At 35.9% G+C, this 23,112-nt stretch overlaps 3 protein-coding genes across 23 annotated transcripts in view; 2 read left to right on the forward strand and 1 right to left on the reverse strand.

Annotated features, from left to right (window-relative positions):
* The window catches only part of OtopLa (Otopetrin-like a), a 28,065-nt gene extending 20,282 nt beyond the window's left edge, over positions 1–7,783 (forward strand). For 10 of the 15 annotated variants that reach the window (XM_070287832.1, XM_070287838.1, XM_070287840.1 and 7 more), the window contains 6 exons: positions 273–436; positions 702–813; positions 872–1,032; positions 3,992–5,478; positions 6,415–6,775; positions 7,460–7,783. In XM_070287832.1, coding sequence (XP_070143933.1) covers positions 273–436; positions 702–813; positions 872–1,032; positions 3,992–5,478; positions 6,415–6,775; positions 7,460–7,600 — 2,426 coding nt within the window. In that variant the 3' untranslated portion in view covers positions 7,601–7,783. Of the gene's footprint in view, positions 1–272; positions 437–701; positions 814–871; positions 1,033–3,991; positions 5,479–6,414; positions 6,794–7,459 lie in introns of those variants that run through there. The other 5 variants (XM_070287836.1, XM_070287844.1, XM_070287842.1 and 2 more) reach the window with 2 other exon arrangements.
* Pop1 (POP1 ribonuclease P/MRP subunit) lies at positions 6,293–15,091 on the reverse strand. The gene is made up of 2 exons (XM_017179800.3): positions 12,453–15,091; positions 6,293–6,761 (listed from the first exon to the last, which is right to left on the reverse strand). The coding sequence occupies exon 1, from the start codon at positions 15,007–15,009 to the stop codon at positions 12,457–12,459; it is 2,553 nt and encodes an 850-aa protein (XP_017035289.1). The 5' UTR covers positions 15,010–15,091; the 3' UTR covers positions 6,293–6,761; positions 12,453–12,456.
* Positions 15,092–18,355: 3,264 nt separating this feature from the next.
* rg (A kinase anchor protein rugose) overlaps positions 18,356–23,112 on the forward strand; it is a 211,871-nt gene continuing 207,114 nt past the window's right edge. For 6 of the 7 annotated variants that reach the window (XM_017179737.3, XM_070288013.1, XM_017179730.3 and 3 more), the window contains exon 1: positions 18,356–18,958. The gene's annotated coding sequence lies outside the window, so the exon portion shown is untranslated. The remainder of the gene's footprint in view (positions 18,959–23,112) is intronic. The other variant, XM_070288011.1, reaches the window with a different exon arrangement.

The raw sequence follows: 23,112 nt of genomic DNA on the forward strand, positions 1-23,112 counted from the left end.
TTTATCTATCGATATTCTTATTTAAATATGCAATTTTTGCTATTCTTCATCTTTAATATGACATCGAAAAAATTCCGGTATTCCTAAAAGAGCACAATATTTAATTAAAAATAGTCTAAAATATTAAACTTTATATTTAACTTTTAACTTTACGATTAATTTGATACACAAAATGTATATTAATGTATTTAAAATTTAAAAAAAAATCGATAAATCGATTATAGGAACGATTTTTAGCTCTATTTAATCGATATATTTTTGCGTTGATACAGAGAGCTCTTGCTGCAATGGCGGCAATGGCAATGGTGGCAGCAAGCCGAAACCCCAACCCAAGGAGAAGAAGTCTAAGAAAGCCAAGAATGCCGATCCCGCCGATTCGAAGGATGCGAAGGGCTCTAAGGACTCTGGCAAGGCAGCCAAGGGCGCCGCATATCAGGTGGGTTTTCGGAAAGAAAAATCTTTAAAAACTCGAATCTCAAAGAAATAAATATTATATTCTATAAATTAATGAAAAAACCTTCCCTTAAATCCCTTTAACACCTTTAATAGAATAGTCTTTGACCCTCACTCGTGACATATTTCACATGACCCAGTGTTTAATTAAAGGCAAAGCCTTGGCCAGAGATAAGCTAATTAAGAGTAACAACTGGGGCTAGTTTTTTGTTTGCTGTTTAATTGCAACTATCTGTTCCCCCCGTCAGGAAGCACCCGTGGACGCCGAGGTGGCCGTCACCCCAAAGAATGTGCGCAAACGCAAGACAACCCACAGTGATCCCACGCATGGCAGCTTCTTCCTGCGAGTGGGAGCCATAGGTGAGTCTCAACCTAACCTTCCCCTGACATTTTAAATAATTCTATAAAAATTCCACAGCTTTTGGACTGGGCGCCATGATCTATATTGGACTGGAATTTGGTTCGTTCTTCGAGATACCCTTCGATTCGCCCTGCCACCACATACTGATTGGAGTGAATCCGCTGCTTCAGATGATATTTACCTTCATGCAGATGTACTTTATATTCATGAATGCACGGGTAAGTCAGGGGGCTTTCGGTGTGTGTAGACTCGTTAGCTCTAAATCTAAAGAACACTGTAAGCATATGACTACTACCTACTACTACTACTACTACTGCTACTACTGCTACCAAATACTACCTACTACTGCCTATTATCTACGGCTATTCTATATACTCGTATGTTAAATGTTTAAAGCCATCCATAAGTACACAATACTCCCCATATATACCCCCAGTTTCCCCTTACTCAGAGTCCCCCCCCCAGCCCCCGAAGAAGGGTATAGTTCGCGAGGCGAGGTTAGTGATATAAAAAAAAAACCCCCAAAGCGGAGGATAGGTCGCGGCATTTGACAAGTCAGGTTTCGGTTTCCGGTATCCGTAAAATGTGTATCTGTAACTCAATCCAAAACTCACCACAAACCTCTTTGAATTGGCGTACTATAATTGGCAGCTTTTCAGTTCAGTTTTCATCCATCCGCATCTGTTAGTGTATCTGTATCTGTATCTGTATCTGCATTTGCAATCACATCACATCTGCCATTATCACTCGCTTGCTTCTCTCAGTCAATCAATCAGTCAATCTCCAATGAACATTTAAGCAAACAGACAACAGACTTTGAAACAAATAACCATTAAGGTCAATCTGAATAGTTTTGAACTCTAAAAAAAATAATAACAATAAAAATAATAAATTAAAGAACAAATTAATAAAAAAAAAAAATAAATATAAAAAAAAAAAGAAATATATAAAAAATATAAAATAAAAAAATTTTAATGAAAAAAATATAAATAAAAAAAATATAAATAAAAAAATATATAAATAAAAAATATAAAAATAAATAATAAAAAAATTAAGCAAAAATAAAAAAAAATATATATATATAAAAAAATAAAATAAAAAATAAATAATAAATAAAAAAAATAAAAAAAAAGATAAATGAAAATAAAATATATAAGTTAATAAATATAATAGTCAATAAATTAAATGAAATATTAAAATTAAATTAATAAATTATTAAAACTAAAATAAAATATTAAAATTAAAATAAAATATTAAATTTAAAATAAAATATTAAAATTAAAATAATATATTAAAATTAAATTAAAATTAAAATAAAATATTAAAATTAAAATAAATATTAATATTAAAATAAAATATTAAAATTAATATAAAATATTAAATATAAAATAAAATATTAAAATTAAAATAAAATATAAAAATTAAAATAAAATATTACAAATAAAATTAAATATTAAAATTAAAATGAAAATTTAATTTTCTTAAAATCATAAAACTAATTTTTAAGAGAAAAACTTAACATCAGATTGACTTTATATTGGTTTGATCCTTGATCCCATCTGTTTCTGAACACTGACACATTATAATATATTTATAATATATGTAGTTCGGATGCCCCAGCACACACACACACACACATGCCCTAGGACCCATTGAAACAGCCACATCTCATTCATACATATATATCAATCCATTCATATTCAAACATATTCATTCCACTCACTCCAAATCAAACGCATATAATCATTCATTCTTAAAAAAAAAAAAAAAAAAACACAAAAATTTCGAAATTTTGCTACGTAGTTAATTTAATGAACCATTTTTGTGTACATAATCCCACAACTCCGCCCCATTCGATCGCGATCGCAGACTAGGCCGCCATTTCAGGTACGATATGCAACTCATTTTCTACTCTCTACTCTACTGTATACTGTACTCTACCCCTAACAACTCAACCCGTACACCTGTGTACCTGTACATCAATCATCAACCTCTCTACCCCTCATTTCGTTCTCACCATAAATGTGCATACCCATATTATATGATAATATAATATAATATAAACTAAAACATATATATATATACATACATATGCTACGATATACGATAATCTATAGTCTAAAAACAAGTTTTTATATTTTTAAGGGTTCGACCGTTTGGTTTTTGATCTTTGGTCACCAATGTTCCTGCAGAGAGGGGGATTTTTTCTATAGAGAATAATACGTATACCTAGTTGTGGTCTGATTTATAATTCTGGAAAATATAGGAAAATTATTATAGCTGTAAGTAAGTAAGATTTTCCAAAGCATACTTTTAGGCTCATTTAAAAGTGATTTAAAATCTTATTCCTCTAAAACGATAACATTTTCTTAATAACTAGAATATATATTATGCATTCATTTACAAAATTTTCATACAGTTTTTGTTTTTAAAATTTTTTATATTTATAGTTTAAAATTTGTTTAAAGTCTCATTCCTCTGGTGCAAATAATTGCATACTTTTATGCATAAATGTATTATAATTTTATATAATTAGAAAATGTTATAGTTTCTTTTCCAGATTTTTAAAAATATTTTTAGTTTAAAATCTCATGTCTCTAAAAAAAAAACAATATTTTCTGGTGAAAATAATTGCATACTTTTCTGCTTAATTTTTACCATATTTTCATGTAACTATTAAATGTTATAGTTTTTTTTTTTGGATTTTTTAAAAATAATTTTAGTATTAAAAAAGATAATCCCTTTTTTTAGATTTTTTTACTACTCAAAAGTATTTAATTATGTCTAAAAGTATGCAATGATATATTTATCTTCTTAAGGCTTTTCATAGCATACTTTTAGACACATTTTAAAGCAATTTGAAAGCGCAAAACCCTGATATAAGTCAATAATAAGCAGTGCAGGGTTTTTGAAATAGAAATAATCATATTTGAAGTAGATGTTCTACAGATAACCTCAAAACTATCTAGAAAGAAAGACCCATCTCTGCTGGAACAATGGACAAGCAGTTCTGGTTGCCTTCGAACTGAGTTTTTTGCCCGTAATCCCAGTCTTATGTAATCAATGTACTCAAAAAATGTACTTACCGCCATAAAGCTCACCGCCGTACTCAAGCGTCCCGCGCAATCCTCTCTCTCTCTCTCTCTCTCTTTCTATCTATCTCTTTTCCGCCTGCAGTTAAACATCCACCGCTTCAAAGTGATCGCCCGCTTTGGTCTAATGCACGTGGTGGCCACCAATATCTGTGTCTGGATCCGTACTTTGGTCAAGGAATCCCTGCTGGAGATTACCATTTATCATCAGAAGAATGCTCCAGAGCCGGGTGCCTCATCCATAGCCCATTCCATACGTCAGCATGCCCTGCGTCATGCCGGGACCGTGCTACGCACTCATGCTGGACCGAACAGTGAGTTCGAGGTCTTGGATGGCGAGGATCTGTTGCCCAAGGATGTGTACAAGAGTGACAATGTACTGTCCAAACTGGTGCGCAATACTGTGGATGGGATCTCCAAGAGTTTGGGCATGGGTGGTGGCGATACCATGACCACAACCACGACCACAACGCGGGCACCATCATACACAACACCCGGCTATCAATGGCACAGCACTACTATGGCCCGCAAGCTGAAGAAGTTTATCACCAGCACCGCGGCTAGCACGGCGGCGGCGGGGGGCAGTGGCGGCGGCAGTACCACCACCACCACCATCACCACACCGAGCACCACCTTCAGTCCATTTACCAGCACAACCACCAGTTCCATCATCAGTTCCACCACAAGCACAGCCAAGTCCATCATCACCGCCAGTACCACAGCCAATCCCCTGGAGAGCAGCAGCAGCAGCGGCAGCAACATCTTTGCCAGCGAATCATCGCCCTTTGGCGGCGGCCTGCAGCGTATCCTTTCCAGCGCCGCAACGCCGAGCCTGGCGCCAGTCGATGGGTTCGGTTCCGCAGCAGCCACGCCCGGCAGCAGCATTAGCAATTCCAATTCCAATTCATTTGTGGACACATTCCTGGCCAGCACATTGAGCCCGGCTATAAGCAGCACCACCGAGGGAGGTGGCGCCGGTAGCATTATGAATAATCTATTTGGCCAGGGACCCATGGAGAATAGCTTCCAAACGTATACGGATTTGGGACATGAAGAGTCCAACGGTCTGGTTAGCTTTGAGAATTTTGAAAGCTTGGACAATATATATCCGGCGGCATTGTCCTCCAACATTGGCACACTCAATTCCACTGCCTGCGGACGCATTGACATAATGGGCACAATTGTTTATGATTCGGCGCCATATCTATATCCATTCATCATCGAATACTCGCTAATTGGGGCGGTGGTTTTGTATGTAATGTGGAAGCACATTGGCCGATATCCGGGCAGGATGAACGATGAGGATTTGGAGCATCGGCTGGAGGTGATGCTGTCACGCCGAGCGGTGGCAATGGCCCAGCAGGCGAGATCCGGACGCGTCGACTGCGTTGGCTCGTCGAAGGGCCTGTTCTTTGGGCTGCTGCTGCTGGTTGGGGCCTTAATCTGCCTGATACTCTTCTTCGTCTTGGTGCGCCATCAGCAGTTCTCGCTGTTGGCCATATATCTGGCCGATGCCAGTCACTGCATCCTGATGGCCTTTGCCATATTGGCCATCATAGTGGGCTTTATAAGGTCGGAATACGGTTCAACTGTTTGAAAAATGGCTGTGCAGGGATAATATAGAGGGTTTGGGAATGGATATCGAAGAAGAAAAGTGCGATAAAATATACCGATATAAATATTATATCAAAAATTTAGTATTTCAAATTAAGAAAATATCGAAAAAATGTAGATTAATCGATTCTAGAATCGATTTTATTTTCTGATAAAGTTAGAATATATTGAAAAAATCGATTAATCGATTTTAGAAGCAATTTTATTTTCAGTTCTGATTGGAGCTAATCTTTGTATATAGAAAATATCGAGAAAAAAAATAGATTAATCGATTCTAGAATCGATTTTATTTTGAGCTCTAGTTAAAACAAATTTGTTGACATAGAAAATATTTAAAAATAATTAGATTAATCGATTTTATTTTTAGCTCCAGTTACAACTAATTTTGTGATAAAGAAAATATCGGAAAAAATCGATTAATCATTTAAAGAATCGATTTTATTTGCAGCTCTATTTAAAAATGTTTTTCTGAAATCTTAATCCCGTTCAAAACTAATTTTTTGATAACCTATTTGTATGGCTTCGATATATATATATATTTATCGATTTATCGCAACGTTAAATCATCGATTATTGTCATTCCTAATACCAATTTAAGAAAAAAAAATACATTTAATAATTTTTTCAAGTTAAAGCAAATATTATTTGCATTTTATTACAAAAAAAAAATAATGTTTCGGATTATGCAAGCCTCATTGGTATTTTTTTTTCTTAAAGAAAAACCATTTCTTTTGCTTCTCTCTTTTTTTTTTAAAGAAAATGCAAACTTAAGTAAGCGTTTTTGGCTTTATATTCTCGCTGTGCAGTCCATTATATCCACGATCTTAAGTATCTAACTAAACTAACTTAATTAATTATTATATCTGTTTACTTAAATACAAAAAAAACCAACAGGGTAAAGAACCTGAAATTCCGCTGCGAGGAGCAATCAAACCTGAACGACATCTTGCTGCGCATCTCGGCCTTTGGTCTGTTCACCTATTCAGTGTTCAGCATTATTGCCGGTAGTTTGAAGGTCCTGGAGAGTGAGCCCAGCCTGCTGGTGACGACCACCGGCGGTGTGGCCGTCTTCCAAGTGATTCTTCAGCTGCTGTTCATTGCGGACGTTTCAAGGCGTCGCGTCCACCTGCCGGAGCATGATCGCAGCAAGCCCGGCCGCCAGATTGTCACCTTCCTACTCATCTGCAACGTGGCCATGTTTGCCATCTACACCTTCGAAGCTCAAAAAGTATTCGCCAATCCTGTAAGTAGATATGTACGTAAGCGAGACTGAGTTAAGTAAGATGATTAACGCTCTCGTTCTCTACTCGTTGTTCGAATTGTTATATCTAATCGATAACGATAACTAATTTTATGCATGCCTAAAGATTAATAAATACATTTGAAGAGGGAGATTCAGTATTATTGCATTTAAAAATTAATTATTTAAAAGATATTTTACAGTCTTAACATGTATGTAGTTAGAGCTTCAAAAACTTTGATGTTTATCGATTTTAAAATCTCTAAATTAATAAATAATTTAAAAAGGGAGATTCAGTACTATAATTATTGCATTTACAAATTCATTATTTAAAGATATTTCAAAAACCCTAATATTTATCGATTTGAAATCGAATTTTAAATATTCAAACAAGGAAAGCTAAGATTCTGTTATATTTATAATAATTATAGCATTTAAAAATTAATTATTATTTAGAAGATATTTCAAAGTCTTTGGACATGCTGCAAAAACTTTGATATTTATCGATTTTAAATCGTTTTTTAAATATCCCGTAATTGAATGTTTAAATACGTCTCCCTTGTACATTTTTCCTTTCTATAACCATACATATATTTACTATATATAAACCTGCATGATTTGTTAAATGTTTTAGCTAAGAAATATATGACTTTCAGGCTTTAACATTAACCCTAAAACCCCGCATAAATATATCCACAGGTTCAGCTGGAGTTCTACGGCTTTGTGCCCTGGTCAATCATCCAGCGCATCACACTGCCCCTGTGCATCTTCCATCGATTCCACAGCGCCGTGACACTTGCCGAGATCTGGAAGACCACCTACAAGGCACGCCTGGAGTAAGATGGCACACATATGGCCAGGAGGAGGCTCTAAGGGATGCGATTGTGGGAGTTATAATGAAAATGCACCAAAACCAAAATGTAGCGAACCCAAAAAAACAAATGCTAAAACCAGAAATCAAGTGAGGGAGAAGAGTTAGTTTCTAATTACGTATTAAAAAAAAAAAAAAAAAAAAAAAAAAAACATGCATACTACATATAATATATACATTAATGCAGATATGAATATATTATGATTTTGAGTTCTTCGTTTTCGTTTTTTAGTTACTAAGTTTACGAACGAAACGAAATCGAACGGCAAACCGCACGATTAACCAAAAAAAAGTAAATCCGATGACCGATGATCGATAACGATAGCGCGCGCCTCCCTATTTTGTTTGTTTTGTTTTAACTCTCTTAAAACTTTGGAGAAAAAAACTTAAAAACTAAGTCATAGCGTTTACAGTTTCGCCCGCACGCACCCATTTATCACCATCTGAGTTAAATATTTAATATTATTAAATTTAAAAAAAAAAAACCTATGTTTAAAATATACATTTTAAACCTTATTGTTTAGTTTAAACTTTAGTTTTAGTTTCGTCTCTAACACCGCCGCAATATCCATTGTTACTAACGAAACGAAGGTTAATCTTATTAATTTTATAATTGTTTTAACCCATTAAAAAAAAAAACCCAGACGATAACAAAAAAACTAAAAAAAAATCGATTAAAAATTCACATTGCGAATAAGATGGAAATTATTCGATAACAAAATGGTTGTTTACTTTTCGCGTTGTTTCGCGAAGGCTATTTTTGGGGTAAAATACACACACACATTTGTACACATTTTGAGAAAAAGACACACACAGACACACGCACACACACACACACCTAAAGCAATGCCATGAAGAATGCAGCCACAGGAAACGGAAATGGAAACGTATCGATACAGGAAACGACAACGGTTGGAACATATTTCACACACTCCTGCATTCGGAATCAAATTTTCAACTTGACTTTTGCCACATTTTCAACAAGAAAACAGTAACAGCCGAATAACAACAACAAACTGTGATGAATTCTATGATTTTTTTCACATTTTCAACCTATTTTTTTGTTCAAATTTCTTATTATTTCTCAGCAGCAATTAATTCATGAAACTTTTTGTAAGAAATTTAGAAACCACAAATGGCGCTAAGACACAACTTCATGGCCAATTGTAAAAACAAATTTCCAAAAGAAAACAAAAAAACGAAAAAAACATAACTAAAACAGGAAAAAACGAAAAATCTAAAAAAAAAAGACAAGAAAAAACAAAGCAAATTTGGGGCGCATTTAAAGGGCCAAAAAAACACATAAAAACGAAAGAAAAACCGAAAAAAAAACATTTTTAATATATACATTATATAAAAGTTTATAAATGTCCATTTTTTGATTATTAGTAGTGATGTTAAAAAGCAAAAAAAAAAAAACTACATATAATTAAACGGTAAACAAATAATAATAATAAAATTGAAATATGTATGTATGTTATAGGAGAAGAAAAACATTAAACTTTCAGAAAAACAAAAGCAAAACTTGAACGAAATGAAATGAACAACTTTTTCCCAGTGAAATCCCCGCATTTATGAAAAGATCAAGCAAGGATCAAGGAGCTACCAAAAAAGGATTGAGAAACCATTGACAAGCATCAAATTGTTTACAATTTACAATGTTAAAAAAACAAAAAACAAGAAAAAAGTAAAGTTGAAGACGAAGCAAAAGCATTTTGAAAGAAAAGATATATATTGCCACGTATATCTATAAATATATGTATACTAACCCACCAAATTCAAAGTATTTCAAAAGTTTTATACAAGGAGAAGAGCCGTCTTTAAAACCCCAACCAACATTATAAACACATTATCTTCTTCTCCCCTCCCCCCGAAGAAACCTTCAAACTTGTATTCCTCTCCAAAGAAAAAATATAAAACGAAATATGACCAATGGATTATAAAGGAGGGAATTTCGTTGAAATTGAAATTTTGGCAGAGAAAGAGAAGGAACACTAACTACACACTGCCCACTTGCCCACAGAGATTGGCGATTTATAATCTATATACATATATAAAGATATATATATATATATAAAGCATAAACTGTAGGCAAGAAAACAGCAGCAGTTCAGAATTCAGTATGGCAGAATATGTATTCAATACTCGTCGTAATCGTAATCCAATCAAATGTAATGTGGTAGCAAAAGCCAAAAGAAATAAATAAAAAACAAACAGAATTAAAGCCATAAGTATGTAGAGTTCAGCACACAAACAAAAGACACAGAAAAGACAGTCATGAATCATGAATCATATACTCAAAAGTTTGCGAATCAAATTCAGTTTGAAACTTGTACTTGAAAGCTTAAAAACTTAAAATTACATCTATAATATATAGTTATATATTCATATATTAATTCCAATTATTAATATATAAATATATAATTATAAAAACCCATTGTTTTTTGTCATTAAAAAATTTAATTTAAACATAAGATTGAATCATATTTTATGCCATACAACAACAACAACGTGAGCCAGGATTGGAGCCGAAATATTTATTAAATGTTTCAACTAAGTTGTATAATTATAAGTAAAAAACGATGTTTACATAATGGAATTATGTAAGTTAAACAAAACAAAATCATCATCATGGATAAGTAGTATTCCAAAAGAAAGATTCCACAAACTTAACGCACAAAAAAAATAAGAGAAAACAGCTAAAGCCCAAAAACAAAAAACACACACAAAAAAAAAATATATATATATATATACATATATATATATAGGCGTACTTATATATATACCCCGTAAGTATATAGACAATTTCAATAACTGATCAAATATATATGCATATATATATACAGAAGAAAAAGCAAAATTTACATGCATCTCAAAAAATACATTTTCCGCATTAACCAAAAAAAAAAAGCAAAGAAACCTTAACAATTACGACAACAACAACAAAAAATGTGTGTGGAATATTATACAACCCAAAAAAAATTACAACCACAACAAAAAAATTACAAATTATTAATTACAATTTAAGGATAATGAAAAACAAAACCAAAAAATTCAACAAAATATCCAAAAATTGTAAGCAATTTTTTAAAAACATTCGTCGTATTTTAGATACGAAAAAAACCAAAAACAATTAACAACATTTCCTTTTTTTTTTTTGTTATAAAACTTCATAAACACACACACACACACACACCACACATACATCACACCCACACTCGCTCAGTTGAGTTCCATTTGCATAACGAATACAAAAATGAAAATGAAAGAAAAGTAACAACAAGTTTATGGTAAACGAAGACAAGAAAGGCATACAAGTAATTTTAAATTGAATAAAAATTAGTATTAAATATGTACAACAAAAAAAAAACGGTGTTTTTTTAGTGCTTTCAAAAGGGGGTTTTCTATTATAAATAATAAATAAAAATAAGAGCATATAAAAAAAACATATATATTAAAAAATAAAAACAAATCAATAATATATTTAAAAAAAAATAAATAAATAATATAAAAATAAATAATAAATTTAACAACTAAATAAAAGTGGCTTTTTAAGAATGTCTAAAATTAAACATTAAAAAAAAGGTTTAAACAATTTTTTGTTTGACTCAGTTTTTGAATAACTGAGCCAAAAATTCATTAATTTCAACTCGGAAAACGGTTCTGAGTTAGTTTTAGCAAGGTTATTAAATCTACATATCAAGTTTAAAAAATTAACAATTTAAAATTTTTTCGATTTTTTTTTACCAGTTTTAAGGATAAAATAAAATATAAAATATTGAAAAACAATTTTTTTTTAATTTTTTCTAGCGCACCTATCTAGAATGACTCTCCTGATGACGCTGATCAAGAATATATATGGTTTATAGGATCAGAAATGACACCTCTCATTTCTAGGCTTCTGACTAAAAATTATGATATTCTCTAAAGGGATATTCAATTTTAAATATTTATTCATAATTTTATATGATAAAAATTTAATAACTCAGCCAAAAATGCTTTAAATTTAATTCGGAAAACTGTTCTGAGTTAGTTTTTACAAGGTTTATAAATCTGCATATCAAGTTTAAAAATGTAAAATTTTTATTTTTTTTTCGATTTTTTTTTTTACGTTTTAAGGATAAAATAAAATATAAAATATTAAAAAAAATTTTTTTTTTTACGTTTTTCTAGCGCACCTATCTAGAATGACTCGCCTGATGACGCTGATCAAGAATATATATGGCTTATAGGGTCAGAAAAGACACCTTCTCTCATTTATAGGCTTCTGATTGAAATTATGATACCCTCTAAAGGAATATTCAATTTTAAATATTTATTCATAATTTCATATGATAAAAATTTAATAACTCAGCCAAAAATGCTTTAAATTTAATTCGGAAAACTGTTCTGTGTTAGTTTTTACAAGGTTTATAAATCTGCATATCAAGTTTAAAATTTTTAAAATTTTATTTTTTTTCGATTTATTTTTTTACGTTTTAAGGATAAAATAAAATATAAAATATTGAAAAAAAATTTTTTTTAATTTTTTCTATCGCTCCTATCTAGAACGACTCGCCTGATGACGCTGATCAAGAATATATATGGTTTATAGGATCAGAAATGACACCTCTCATTTCTAGGCTTCTAACTAAAATTATAAAACCCTCAAAGGTCTTTTGAAATATATTTTATTTATCCATAATTTTTATTTAATTTTTTTTAATAATATTTTATATTATACTTTTTGTTAAAGTTAAAGCCATATTTCTCTTTATTTTCCCTACAAAAAGTTTTCTATATAAGCTTATTATTAGCCATAAAAACGAAGACATTCCTTACCCCATCAAAAGGCTGGACTGGCCACGTTCAGATTCAGCTGGAAGCTGGCCCATCTGTAGTCGCGGCTATCCGGGTCACGCACCAGGCACATCAGCGGCGACTTGCCTCCTCTGCCATGTGGCAGTTCACTGAGTAGCTGCTGCAATCCGGCGGCGGTGACATAGCCCACGGCACAAACCGAGGCCTCCGTAAAGCTAAAACCGGCAGAACGCACATAACCAAAGACTTCACGGCTGCACTGACGGCGTACGCTGTCCCTTAACTCCGCAGGATCGGTGGGCAGCCACAGGCGGCACATGGTCTCCAGTTGCGAACGCACCAGCTGAGCTGTGTTGGCCGCCCGGATGTGTACCCGCCGGTTGGCCGTTTCCTGGAGGCGACGCTTTTCCCGGACTCTACGCGCTCGCAAACGTTTCAGTTGAATCTTGTGACTTTGGCGCAGCTCCTTGCGTTCCCGTTCATTGAGATCTGGTAAGGCGGGCTCCACATGCACAGGTGCCGCCTCATTCCGCTTGAACTGATGCCAACGCTGTTTGTGATCCGCCGCTGTAGGCAGGCAAATCAAAGCATTGTCCTTGACATTACCACGAGCCACCAGTCGCAAATGGATTTGGATGAGGGCCTCCTCGGGCAGGGATGCCGGTAGACATGGCCGGCGTCTCTTTAGGCATTCATCAATCATCTCCAATTGTTGACGATGGCGGAGAACATAGAAGGAGGTGGTAGATGATGAACTCCAGTCTCTCACTAGATGTTTCCAGGGTGCACTAAAAGGACTGGCTATTGCCAGTTTCCTATAATTCGTTCGCTTGTTGGGCGGCAGCCGAAAGTAGCGATTACGCAGCTCCTCAGCCGTGGCAGCCGACTCTTGGACTCCGGCCACCGTATCGGGCAGATGGATTTCAGCACCCGCCTCCCTGGCCACTGTATCCAGCTCCCTTAAGCCACCTGGCCTGGCACCCCACATGGTTAGGGTGAGCCAAAGGTTCATACCATAGCCAGCCGGCACAATCACATCCCAGCCGCATCCATAGGCCAGCCTCTTGTAGCTGGAATCCTGAGATCCTGGTCGTTGGATTAGTATCAAGGGTACAGCTTGCATTTCCTGCTCAAAGGCACAGGGGGAACCCGGCACCACGGCATGCTGCTGACGCAGCTGTTCATAAGCCTGTGTGGTCATGATGCCTTTGGCCAGTTGCTGGCGGGTTTCCTTGGACCAAAGGGGACTTTCGGGTAGGGTTTTTGGTTGATTTAAAAGCAGATTTCCGGGAGAGGAGCTTGGCTGGGACACGATCTCCGCCTTGGTGCGTTTCTTTGGTCTTTGGAGGCGTGGATCTACCACTTGGTAGCCCATCACTAGGTTGGAAAGCAGCTCGCTGGGTGAACTTAGCTGTAGAGCCGCCTGGCAGTAGTCGGCCTTGGCTTCGTCCTGGTTTTCAGTCTGTTTTGGGCGAAGGCTAGCAGCCAGGACACCTTGCGCCCGAGGTCCTGTCAAACGGAATCGGCTGAAGGCACGCTGCATTAGCACCAAGTGAAGAGTTTCATCAAGATTGGAGTAAGTGGGCTCCACCTCAAAGGCCTTGGTTTGTGTCCAGAAGCGTAGGGGTTTCTCTAAAGGCTTCTCCTTAATCCCGCCTGGCAACTCCTTCTCCTCCGTCTCCTTCTCCTTATCCTCCTCCTCCATCTCCTTCTCCTCCTCCAATGGCAGCTTCTGTTGCTTCTTTGACTTCAGCTGGAAGACTTGCACTAACTGCTCAATGGTAGCTTGAGCGGCACTGGGATGCAGCCACAGCCACAGAGTGCGTTCCGCCAGTTCCTCTGGCTGCTGTTGCTCCTCCTCCTTCTTCAGAGGACGCCACATAAAGCTAACACGCTGAAGAGCTCCCTGCGGATACTGGCCATCCGCAAAGAGCTCTACATTCCCCTCTCGCCGTCCGCTCACAAAAGTCTTGGCCGCTATGCCCAGGCCGCATTCGGGACTCGTTAGCCTGGCGAATCCTTGACGCAGTGCCTCCAAACTTCCACGCAGCTCTACACAGCCGTAAAAGGAGATATCCTGCAGTAGACAGTGCTGGGCACTGGCACGATAGCAGGCCCGGTAGGTCTTGTCGCAGCTGGCCAGCGGCAATCGGTGTCCCCAGCGATTGACCATGTGAAAGCGCTTGGCGTGCCAGATGTGTGTCTCCAGCCAGATATGTTGCCGCTGGCGGCGTATGTATTCACGCATCAGATTCTTGGGACGACGGCGATACTTACGCGAGGGACGCTTGCCGTTCACCGGCTGGTTGCCGCCCTTGGACATCTGGGATTTGTGCGCCTGGCGGTATTTGCGCGGCAAACGCTTTGGGTGATGCGACATTGCCCGGCGGCGCATGTGCTTGGGCAGCGTCTGGAAGATCAGCTTGCTGCTGCGCTGCGTTGTCTGTTCGGCGTCGGCGATCAGGCTGCGGATCTCCTGCAAAGCCCCCGCCGCATAGTGGTAGGTGGTGATGTGCGAGGGCAATGTCACCCGGCCGCCCAGGCTGGAGTCGTATTCCAGCTTTTGGCTGTTGCTCATTGTTAATAAAAAACCAATTCGCGGCAAGAAACAAACAAAAACAAACTAAATGCACGTGTTCCCGGTCTTTTTGAGGTGTTAGTGTGACCAGATTCAGTTAAGGAGGAAATCAGCATGTGGCAGTAAGTTAAGTTAATTTTAGTATTTATATGAAATATAAATAAATGAAATATATAAAAATATTAAATATAAAAATTAGAGTATTTAATTATAACTATATATATCTTATTGATCTATCGCATATAACCAACCAATATCTGTTTTAAATTTTTTCACTCGATAAAAACTAGTATTTAACAAGTATTAAAATACTGATGCCACATCCGCCTTTTTCCCGTCAAATCTGGATTTTTTTTCAAATATTAATGAAAAGTCACACGGCCAATTTGAAATTTGGCGGAATAATTATATATATACGATATATTGCATTTCAATCGGGCTGAGCTTCAATAAAAAATTTAAATAAAATGTATTGTGAAAGCTAAAAAACTGTACTCCCGCCGCTCCTAGCTCCTGATTCCGCCATCTTCACGTTTTCGCAATTCCTCCTCTTCCATTTTTTCGTTCGTCGTCTACGTGTATTCCGTCATTATCCTTTCATTTCATTTTTCGGTAAAAAACTGTACGACTGGAAAAACGCGCGCTCTACGAAAGCTCCATGAAAAAGGGGTAAAATCGTGGTAAAAACGTTTGGAAAAGTGCGGAAAATCATTGACGCGACGTGGAAAACGAAAATCCAGTCGAAAACTGGAAAATCTATGCCCGGACGGCGTAGAAGCGTTGTTTTTTTTTAAATCGTTTTTTTTATGTGCAACTGCAAGTGCAACTAAAATGGCCGTCTTCTGTCAGAAGCGCACGCACGAAGACGGGATGAAAGCGCACGTGAAGATAAAGCGAGGACCTCCGAAAACGGATCGTTGCTGCAGAGAGCGGGAGAGTAAAAGCTTGAAGAGACTGTACCGCTCCTAGCTTCTGTTTTGCCAACTTCACGTTTTCGCAATTCCCTTTTCTTTTCGTCCTCGGCTCACAAAGTGTTCGGTTGAGAAACGCGTGCGCTCCTCTGAAAACGGGCTAAAAACGCGGAAAAAGCACTCGGAAAAGTGCGGAAAACATGCGGATAAACATTGCACCGCCGTGAAAAATGAAAATCCGAAGGAAAATCGGGAAAATCTACGCACGGGCTGCGTAGAAGCGTTGGTTTTTTAAAGTTTTTTTTTATGTGCAACTGCAAGTGCAAAGTAAAATGGCGGCGTTCGGCGCACGTACGAAAACGGTATAAAAGCGGGCAAAAATGATCCCAAGAGTGCGGAAAAACGGGAAAGCATCGTCCCTGCGTGAAAAACCAGCCCGTGCTGGTTCGGAAAATCGGAAAATTCAAGCCCAGGCTGCGTAGAGCCTTTCTTTTTTGTTTTTATTTTCTGTGCAAGTGCGAGTGTTACAAAGTGTTTCCCTTTTGCTTTCGCCCTCTTCTTCTTTGATCGGAGAAGTTGGAAAATGGGCAAAAAGGATCGAAAAAATGCGGAAAATCGAGAAAACGTCGCGGAGCCCTCCGGAGGGATCGGAACCGGTTAAACGTGCGGGTGATAATTTAAAGAGGAAATTTCGACGGACTTTCCGCTGCAACCAACATAGTGAGTGAAAATTGTCAGCGTTCGCATTCTGTTTTTTTTTTTTTTCATTTTGTTTTCTGCATCCTTTATGTACAGTTATTTTTACTCTGCTTTCATCTCGGGGCTTTTTTTCTTCCACAGGATGTAGATCCTGTTATGCGATCCACATTTGTGGATTGCAAGTTTCTGGAGCTGTTTGTTTTGACTGCTACGCCACCTATGACATTTTCTGTTAACTACAAATGTGACAATAATTATTCGTTGGTTTTGCCAATTTCCGCTGAAGGGCGTTAAGAAAATAAATGAAAAATTGCATTTAAAATAAAGAAAATATTTTCAATATATTTGTTTTCCTTTATTTTCCTTATAAAATGTTTCATTTTGGAACGATTTTTTTTATTATATCACGTTTTTGAAAATATTTTCTTATATACATTTATTCTTTAAATTTCATAAGGAAAAATACCCTAACTTTAGTGATTAATTTGTCAAGATTAGAAAAATTAGAAAACTTAATAATTAATTAATATTATTTTTGTTTTGTTTTAATCAGCAATGAAGCAAACATCCCAAAATGGATTGTTTTTCCTTCAACAAATTATTAAATTTTAAATCGAGTAGTAATTATTTTATTATTACTTTGTCTTTATTTCCTTAAATCATATTGTTTTCTCTTTATTAGAAAATTAAAGTTACTTGAATTCTTTCTTTCATTTCGAAAAGTTTAATTTTAAATAACTGGCATACAGGCGCCAACCAAAAATTTCCCTTGCAACCAGCACAGCTGGTTAGCTTGGAAAGCCAGGAAAAAGAGCGGCTGTGAGAAAGAGGGAGAGAGTGAGAGCTCTCTCCAACTTATTAAGTCCTGAATTCTCTGGTAGTGGACCTCTAGCAGCAGCCCATTCTAAATTTCGCAAACATTTAAAAATTTTGTGATTTAATAATGTATTTTTATTTAATTAAAATTTTAAATGGCTTAAAAGCAGGAATCTTTAGAAATTGTTCTTTCAATTGTTAAATAATAATTTAAAAAGTCAAAATCAATTTCATTTAACGAAAGAAACGGTCAAGTTTTAAAAACCTTTTCTTTTGTTTTTCTGTTCCTGAAATTCAACCTGCTCCCCGGTTGTGAGTCAAAGGAGAGAGAGAGAGAGAGAGAGAGCTAATAAGCAAACAGAGAGCACAAATTCCTGAGAAATCAAAAAGTCTCTCTGCGAGGACAAAGGTGCCAACAGTCTGTTAACTGTTAAGAAAAAACTGTTGACCTGAGTCAGAATGTTACCATGTAGGGGGCGCAGTAGCCACAGTAGCGTTTTTGAAAAAATGAACAAAAAAGCTTGAAAGCAAATAAAATTAACAAGCATTTATTTGAAATTAATAAACATTTTCCTGTATATTTTCTTCAATTAATAATATCCCTAAATTCTTAGCCACCCGCTGGCTCCTTGCACCCGATCTCGTTTCTACATTGTAAAATTCGTGTTTACATGGCGAAAAATTAGCAGTCTGTTAAGGTGACCTTTCAACCCACCGACCTTCCAGCGAGCGGCAACTCCAAGAGCTTACGTTCTGTTACTCTCATTCTGTACTCTCATTCTGTTACTCTCATTCTCCAAAGTTCACCTGCCCCTACGTGGTGCGCTCTCCCACACTCTCTCTCTCTCTTGCGTGAGAGCGAAGCCTATAAATACGTGTGCCATTCCAAACAAAAAAAAATTTTTTTTTTTCGAAGTGGACGTGTCGGAGCTCCGCGGCGTTAGTGAAAAGTGAAAAACAATTTGAACGCGACGGTGTGTGCCGCGGAAAACGGAAAAGTCGTTGCTGAAGTGACGGATAAGTCGCCTTTTGCCGTTTTGCCTTTGTATCAACCAGCAACTACCGTTTTGTACAGTTTTAAGCGCGGCAAAAAAAAAGCAAAAGCAACAACAACCAAGAGTGGAAGAAGAAGCTGATCACACACACACGCTAAAACGTAAATTGCTAAAAAATCCGTTCTAACAACAAATGCAAAATAAATAAAGGACACAACTCGGCAAGCGTAACTGAAACGTTAACGTCCAATGGTTGTGTTTTGTTGTTACGTGAACGTTGCTTATTAGTTTATGAATCAAACAAATTCTGCCCTCCTTTAACCGCTATTCGCCGCGTTCTCTCTTGGTTTTTTTTTTATTTAATTTTTTTTCCTGTGTAAAATAATAACAACTTCAAAATCACAACAGCAGCAGCAACAACAGCGGCAGCAGTGACCAGAGTTAAATAGTTAAATTAACCAAAACAACAACAAAGAGAAGCGTGCTAACAACAACAAAAAAAAGAAACGAAAAAGCAAAAACAACAACGTAAATATATAGTTATATTCGCTCTCTTTTACGTTACGTTTGTTTTGTTGTCTTTTATTTTGGAATTGCTCCTTCTGGAGCTTCTTGTTTTTTTTTATGTTTTTATTTGTGAGTTCCTTTTAGACAAGTGTTTAGTTGGGCCAATTAGCATTTCGGTGTCGGCTGTGTTTGCTTATTGGAAACAAAGCGGTGCAAAATAATACGATAAAAAAATAACGTAGCAAGAGTAAGAAGCAGAAAAAGCCGCAACGTTGCGAGTGGGAGAGCGCAAAGTGAGAGAGAGAGAGAGAGAGCAGTTGGCTTGTGCGTTTGTGCATGTGCTTTGTATGTGTGTGTGAGTGGTAGTAGAACCTAATAAGTTAACAAACTGACGACGTGTGTCCGTTTTTTTTTCCTCTTGTTTTTTTTTTTGGGGTAAGGAAGCGCGGCCATTGAGAGAGAGCATATTAGAGACAGAGAGAGAGCCGACTTTCATTGATTTTTCCCACTGGCAAAGGTGAGCCGCAGAGAGAGAGAGAGAGAGAGGAAGAGTGCCAGAGTGTGTGTGGGCAAGAGAGCGCCAAAAGAGTGGGGAAAAAACTTGTCTCGTCGTGACTGCAATTCATAATTAGATGGCCGACTGCTGCAATTGCAACAACACAAATACAAATGAAATACAAAAACAACGGGCCGAAACGAGTTACCACCCCCCTCCCAACAATATCCCCCGTTCTCTTTGCCGTAACAACCACCGAATTCTGTCCCCCACTCACTCGCTCTCTCTCCTTCTCTTTTGTCCTTCTCTCTCGCTCTCCAGCAGCAGAAAAATAAAAATAAAAGCTGGCTAAAAAAACGTAAAGCCAAAAAATAAAGGCAATGCCAGCAATAACAACAAAAACAATACGAGAACGTGGGCCAAAATACGGTGTTGGCCAAGCCGAAAGTCTAAATTCTCTACTCACGTGGCTAAAAAAATACAAAATATTTACCATAAATAATTTAAATTAATAAGTTAAATAAAAAAGTTAATAGTGTTCTGTAAATTTACAAAAATGTATAAACAAATTATCCATAATTTATTGAATTTTTAAACAATTTTCTTGGCTTGTTATGCTTTATATTCACATAAAAAATCTATACACATAGGATTTTTTTTTAAATTATTTTTATTAAAATTGAATTATTAATTAATTATTATTAAAAATAGAAGATATACAGAGTATATAAATGTGATCGATTAATTATGACTTTTGTGCTGAATTTACTTCTCTTATTGGGATAAGAATAATACAAATATATATTTTTAAGACCGAGATAACATTTAATCAATACATTTTTTGAGGTTCTATTATAATTTCTTTTAATAATAGTAAAACTCAAAAAATGAACTAATATCTATTTTGAATAATATTTTAATTAAAGTTATAATGAAGTAATTTAGTAAAAATTATTAAAAAGTTTTTATTTATGAAAACATTTACATAAGAAGTTTCGTAAATATATAAAAATGCAAATACAAAAGTTTTTTTTTACCCTCAATTACATAAGTTAACAAATTAGTTGTTGACTTATTATTAACGATCGTAAATATATAAATTTTTTGTCAGCTCAACACAAAAAAAAAGGGCCCAGGTGGCAACAACTGATCTTTCTTTTGATCGAACGCGTGACTTTTTTTCAAACTGGCATTGCATCTTTATTTCGTAACGAAATTACCAACTGAGCGTAGAACTCGCTCTCTCCCACTTCCTCTCTCTCCAGCCCGCTTTCGCTCTCTCCGTCCGTCTGGCAACAGACAGCAACAAAAAGTGGTAGCAGCAGCTCAGAGCCAAAAGGCAACACAAAGGCAGGGCAAAAGCAAAGGCAACTCTGAACGCAATGAGACTCGCCGCTTCGCTCTTCGAATTGGAATTTCTGTTGACGTGCAATTAGCAAAGTGGCTCGAAAATCCGTGTAGCCAAAATCGAAATTGGTATTGGTACAAAATTAACAGATAAGAAGAGAGTTACCTGGCCTAGGTAAACGCAAAAAAAAAGAGAGTAACATTAATTGGAAAATGAAGCAATCGCTCTGCTTCTGTCGACGTCAGTGTCGCGGAATTTTTATTTATTTTATTTTTTTGCCACGCCGGTTTTACTTGAATCTTTAAGTTGTTGTTGTTTTAAAACGCATTTTTTCGTTGTTCGTACTGTCAGTAGCAATATACATATAATGTAGTACAGAGCCTGTAATTGTAGAAGAATGTCAAACTGCATTTTTGTAAGCCACCGACGAATTTAAAAAATTGAAAAACCCTTTACCCCAACCTTTCCTAGGCACAAATTATTTGTTAATTGGCTTTAAATGAATAATAAAAACAATTCTAATATTGTGGATCATTTTTTTTAATTAAATATTTAACAATTTTGGATAAATAATTTTTACAAAATTTTAAAAACTAGTTCGTCCAAAAATTAAGACATTTTTTCTACAATTAAAAAATAATTCAAAAATAAAAAAAAATTAAGACAAGACGCTCTAAAATTATTTGATGGTACTTCCCTTTGCCAAGTAAAAATAATAAATTTGTAAAATATTTGTAATTAATTCAAACAATTTATAATTTTTTTAATGTTATGATTTTCTAGCACAGATAAGTGACAAAGCTTGGTTACAACTTAGCACAGCTGTTTTCTTCATCAGTAGTAATTCCAAGGCACAAAGATATAGTTAAAAACCAAATATCTTACAAATATGGAGTCAAAGTAACGTCAAAGAGTTCCTTAAACCCAGCTGGGTTTCTTTTACAACCAACAATAATAATATCACCATCAATGGCTGAATCAGAAGCAGCGCACCTTCTTCAGGTGTGTCAGCATTCTATATTCTATATAGTAGGTCTGTCTGTATGCGTATATAATAGCCGCATTCAGTGGTGTTGGGTTGTGTTTGCCCAGTGTTTAGAGTTGCCCCGACAGTTTTCCCATGGTTTTTCCATTCCAGTGCCAACTCTTTGGGGTTAATGCCCCCCTCCCCCAACCACAAGCCGGCCGGGTCTTATCGCCGGTGCGTGACGAACCGAGAAAACTATAGTTGATATATTACATTGTGTCTGAAATAATATGTTAGGCAGCTAATGAAAATGGTCAACCAAATGAAGGTTAAATCTGGGCCTAGATAATGCAAGTCTCAGTTCGTTTCAGAAGATGCATACTTGAAACCAGGGCAAAAAAAAAATATATACACAAAAAAATAAAGTAATAAATAAAGCGAAAATTATAAATGCACATAAATTCCCCCGACAATTTTCCACTTTCCTCTGTGAGCAGCCAAGGAGCGAATGAATAATGGAACGAAAATTTGCTCCATCAAGCACGTGTATGCCGCACTACCCTCTCCCTGCTGCTCCCTCTGTCCACTGCTCTTCCCCCCAATTTCCACTCCCTATTTACCATTTACCATCATTCCCCCCCTCCCTTTGGTCGAGACTCCTGGAAAACCACTGGGCCCCCCCAAAAACCAATCCCCTTGCCCCGAACTTAACCCATGGCAGATCAAACGAATATTTAGAAATTTTGCTTTGTAGCTGGATTATATGTAAAATACGAATCTAATTTAATTGTTTATGTATTCATTTTAATTTTGGAAAACCCCAAAAAGTACAGTGCGTTTCGTTAGCTTGTAGGAAATGGTGTCTATATGAATTTGTGCTGAGTCTTAAAATAAATTTTAAAATCAATCAATAAATATATTGTTATATTCATATCAGAATAATTATGGGATAAATCGTTTGATCATTAAGTTGATCTTAAATCAATTTAAAAGTTATCGAAAAATTAAATAAACTATCAGAATAACTAAAAATAAATAAGTTTCTCTGGCAAGAAATTAATTTAACAAAAATTATACAAGAATTATAAAAAATATATTAAAATATTGATCGAATACTGTCAAAAAATAGCTCAATACTTCTAAAAAAAGCTATCGAATATTAAAAAAACTATTAAACTAATTGAACAAACAGATTGTAAAAAACTTATCAAAAAATCAATCATTATACCTGACCTACGTCCATGAAACGCACTGTAACTGAACAAAAATTGCCGACAAATTATTGCATTCGTACTCATGTACCTATATATTTCTCTTTCTCTCCTTTTTTATGTATGTCACCACCACCAACCATCACCAAACCA

The sequence above is a fragment of the Drosophila kikkawai genome, chromosome X, assembly GCF_030179895.1.
Source record: "Drosophila kikkawai strain 14028-0561.14 chromosome X, DkikHiC1v2, whole genome shotgun sequence".
Lineage (NCBI taxonomy): Eukaryota > Metazoa > Arthropoda > Insecta > Diptera > Drosophilidae > Drosophila > Drosophila kikkawai.

Excerpts from the sequence above, each read along its gene's own strand:
- Pop1 (XM_017179800.3), bottom strand. The coding sequence starts at position 15,009 with ATGAGCAACAGCCAAAAGCTGGAATACGACTCCAGCCTGGGCGGCCGG.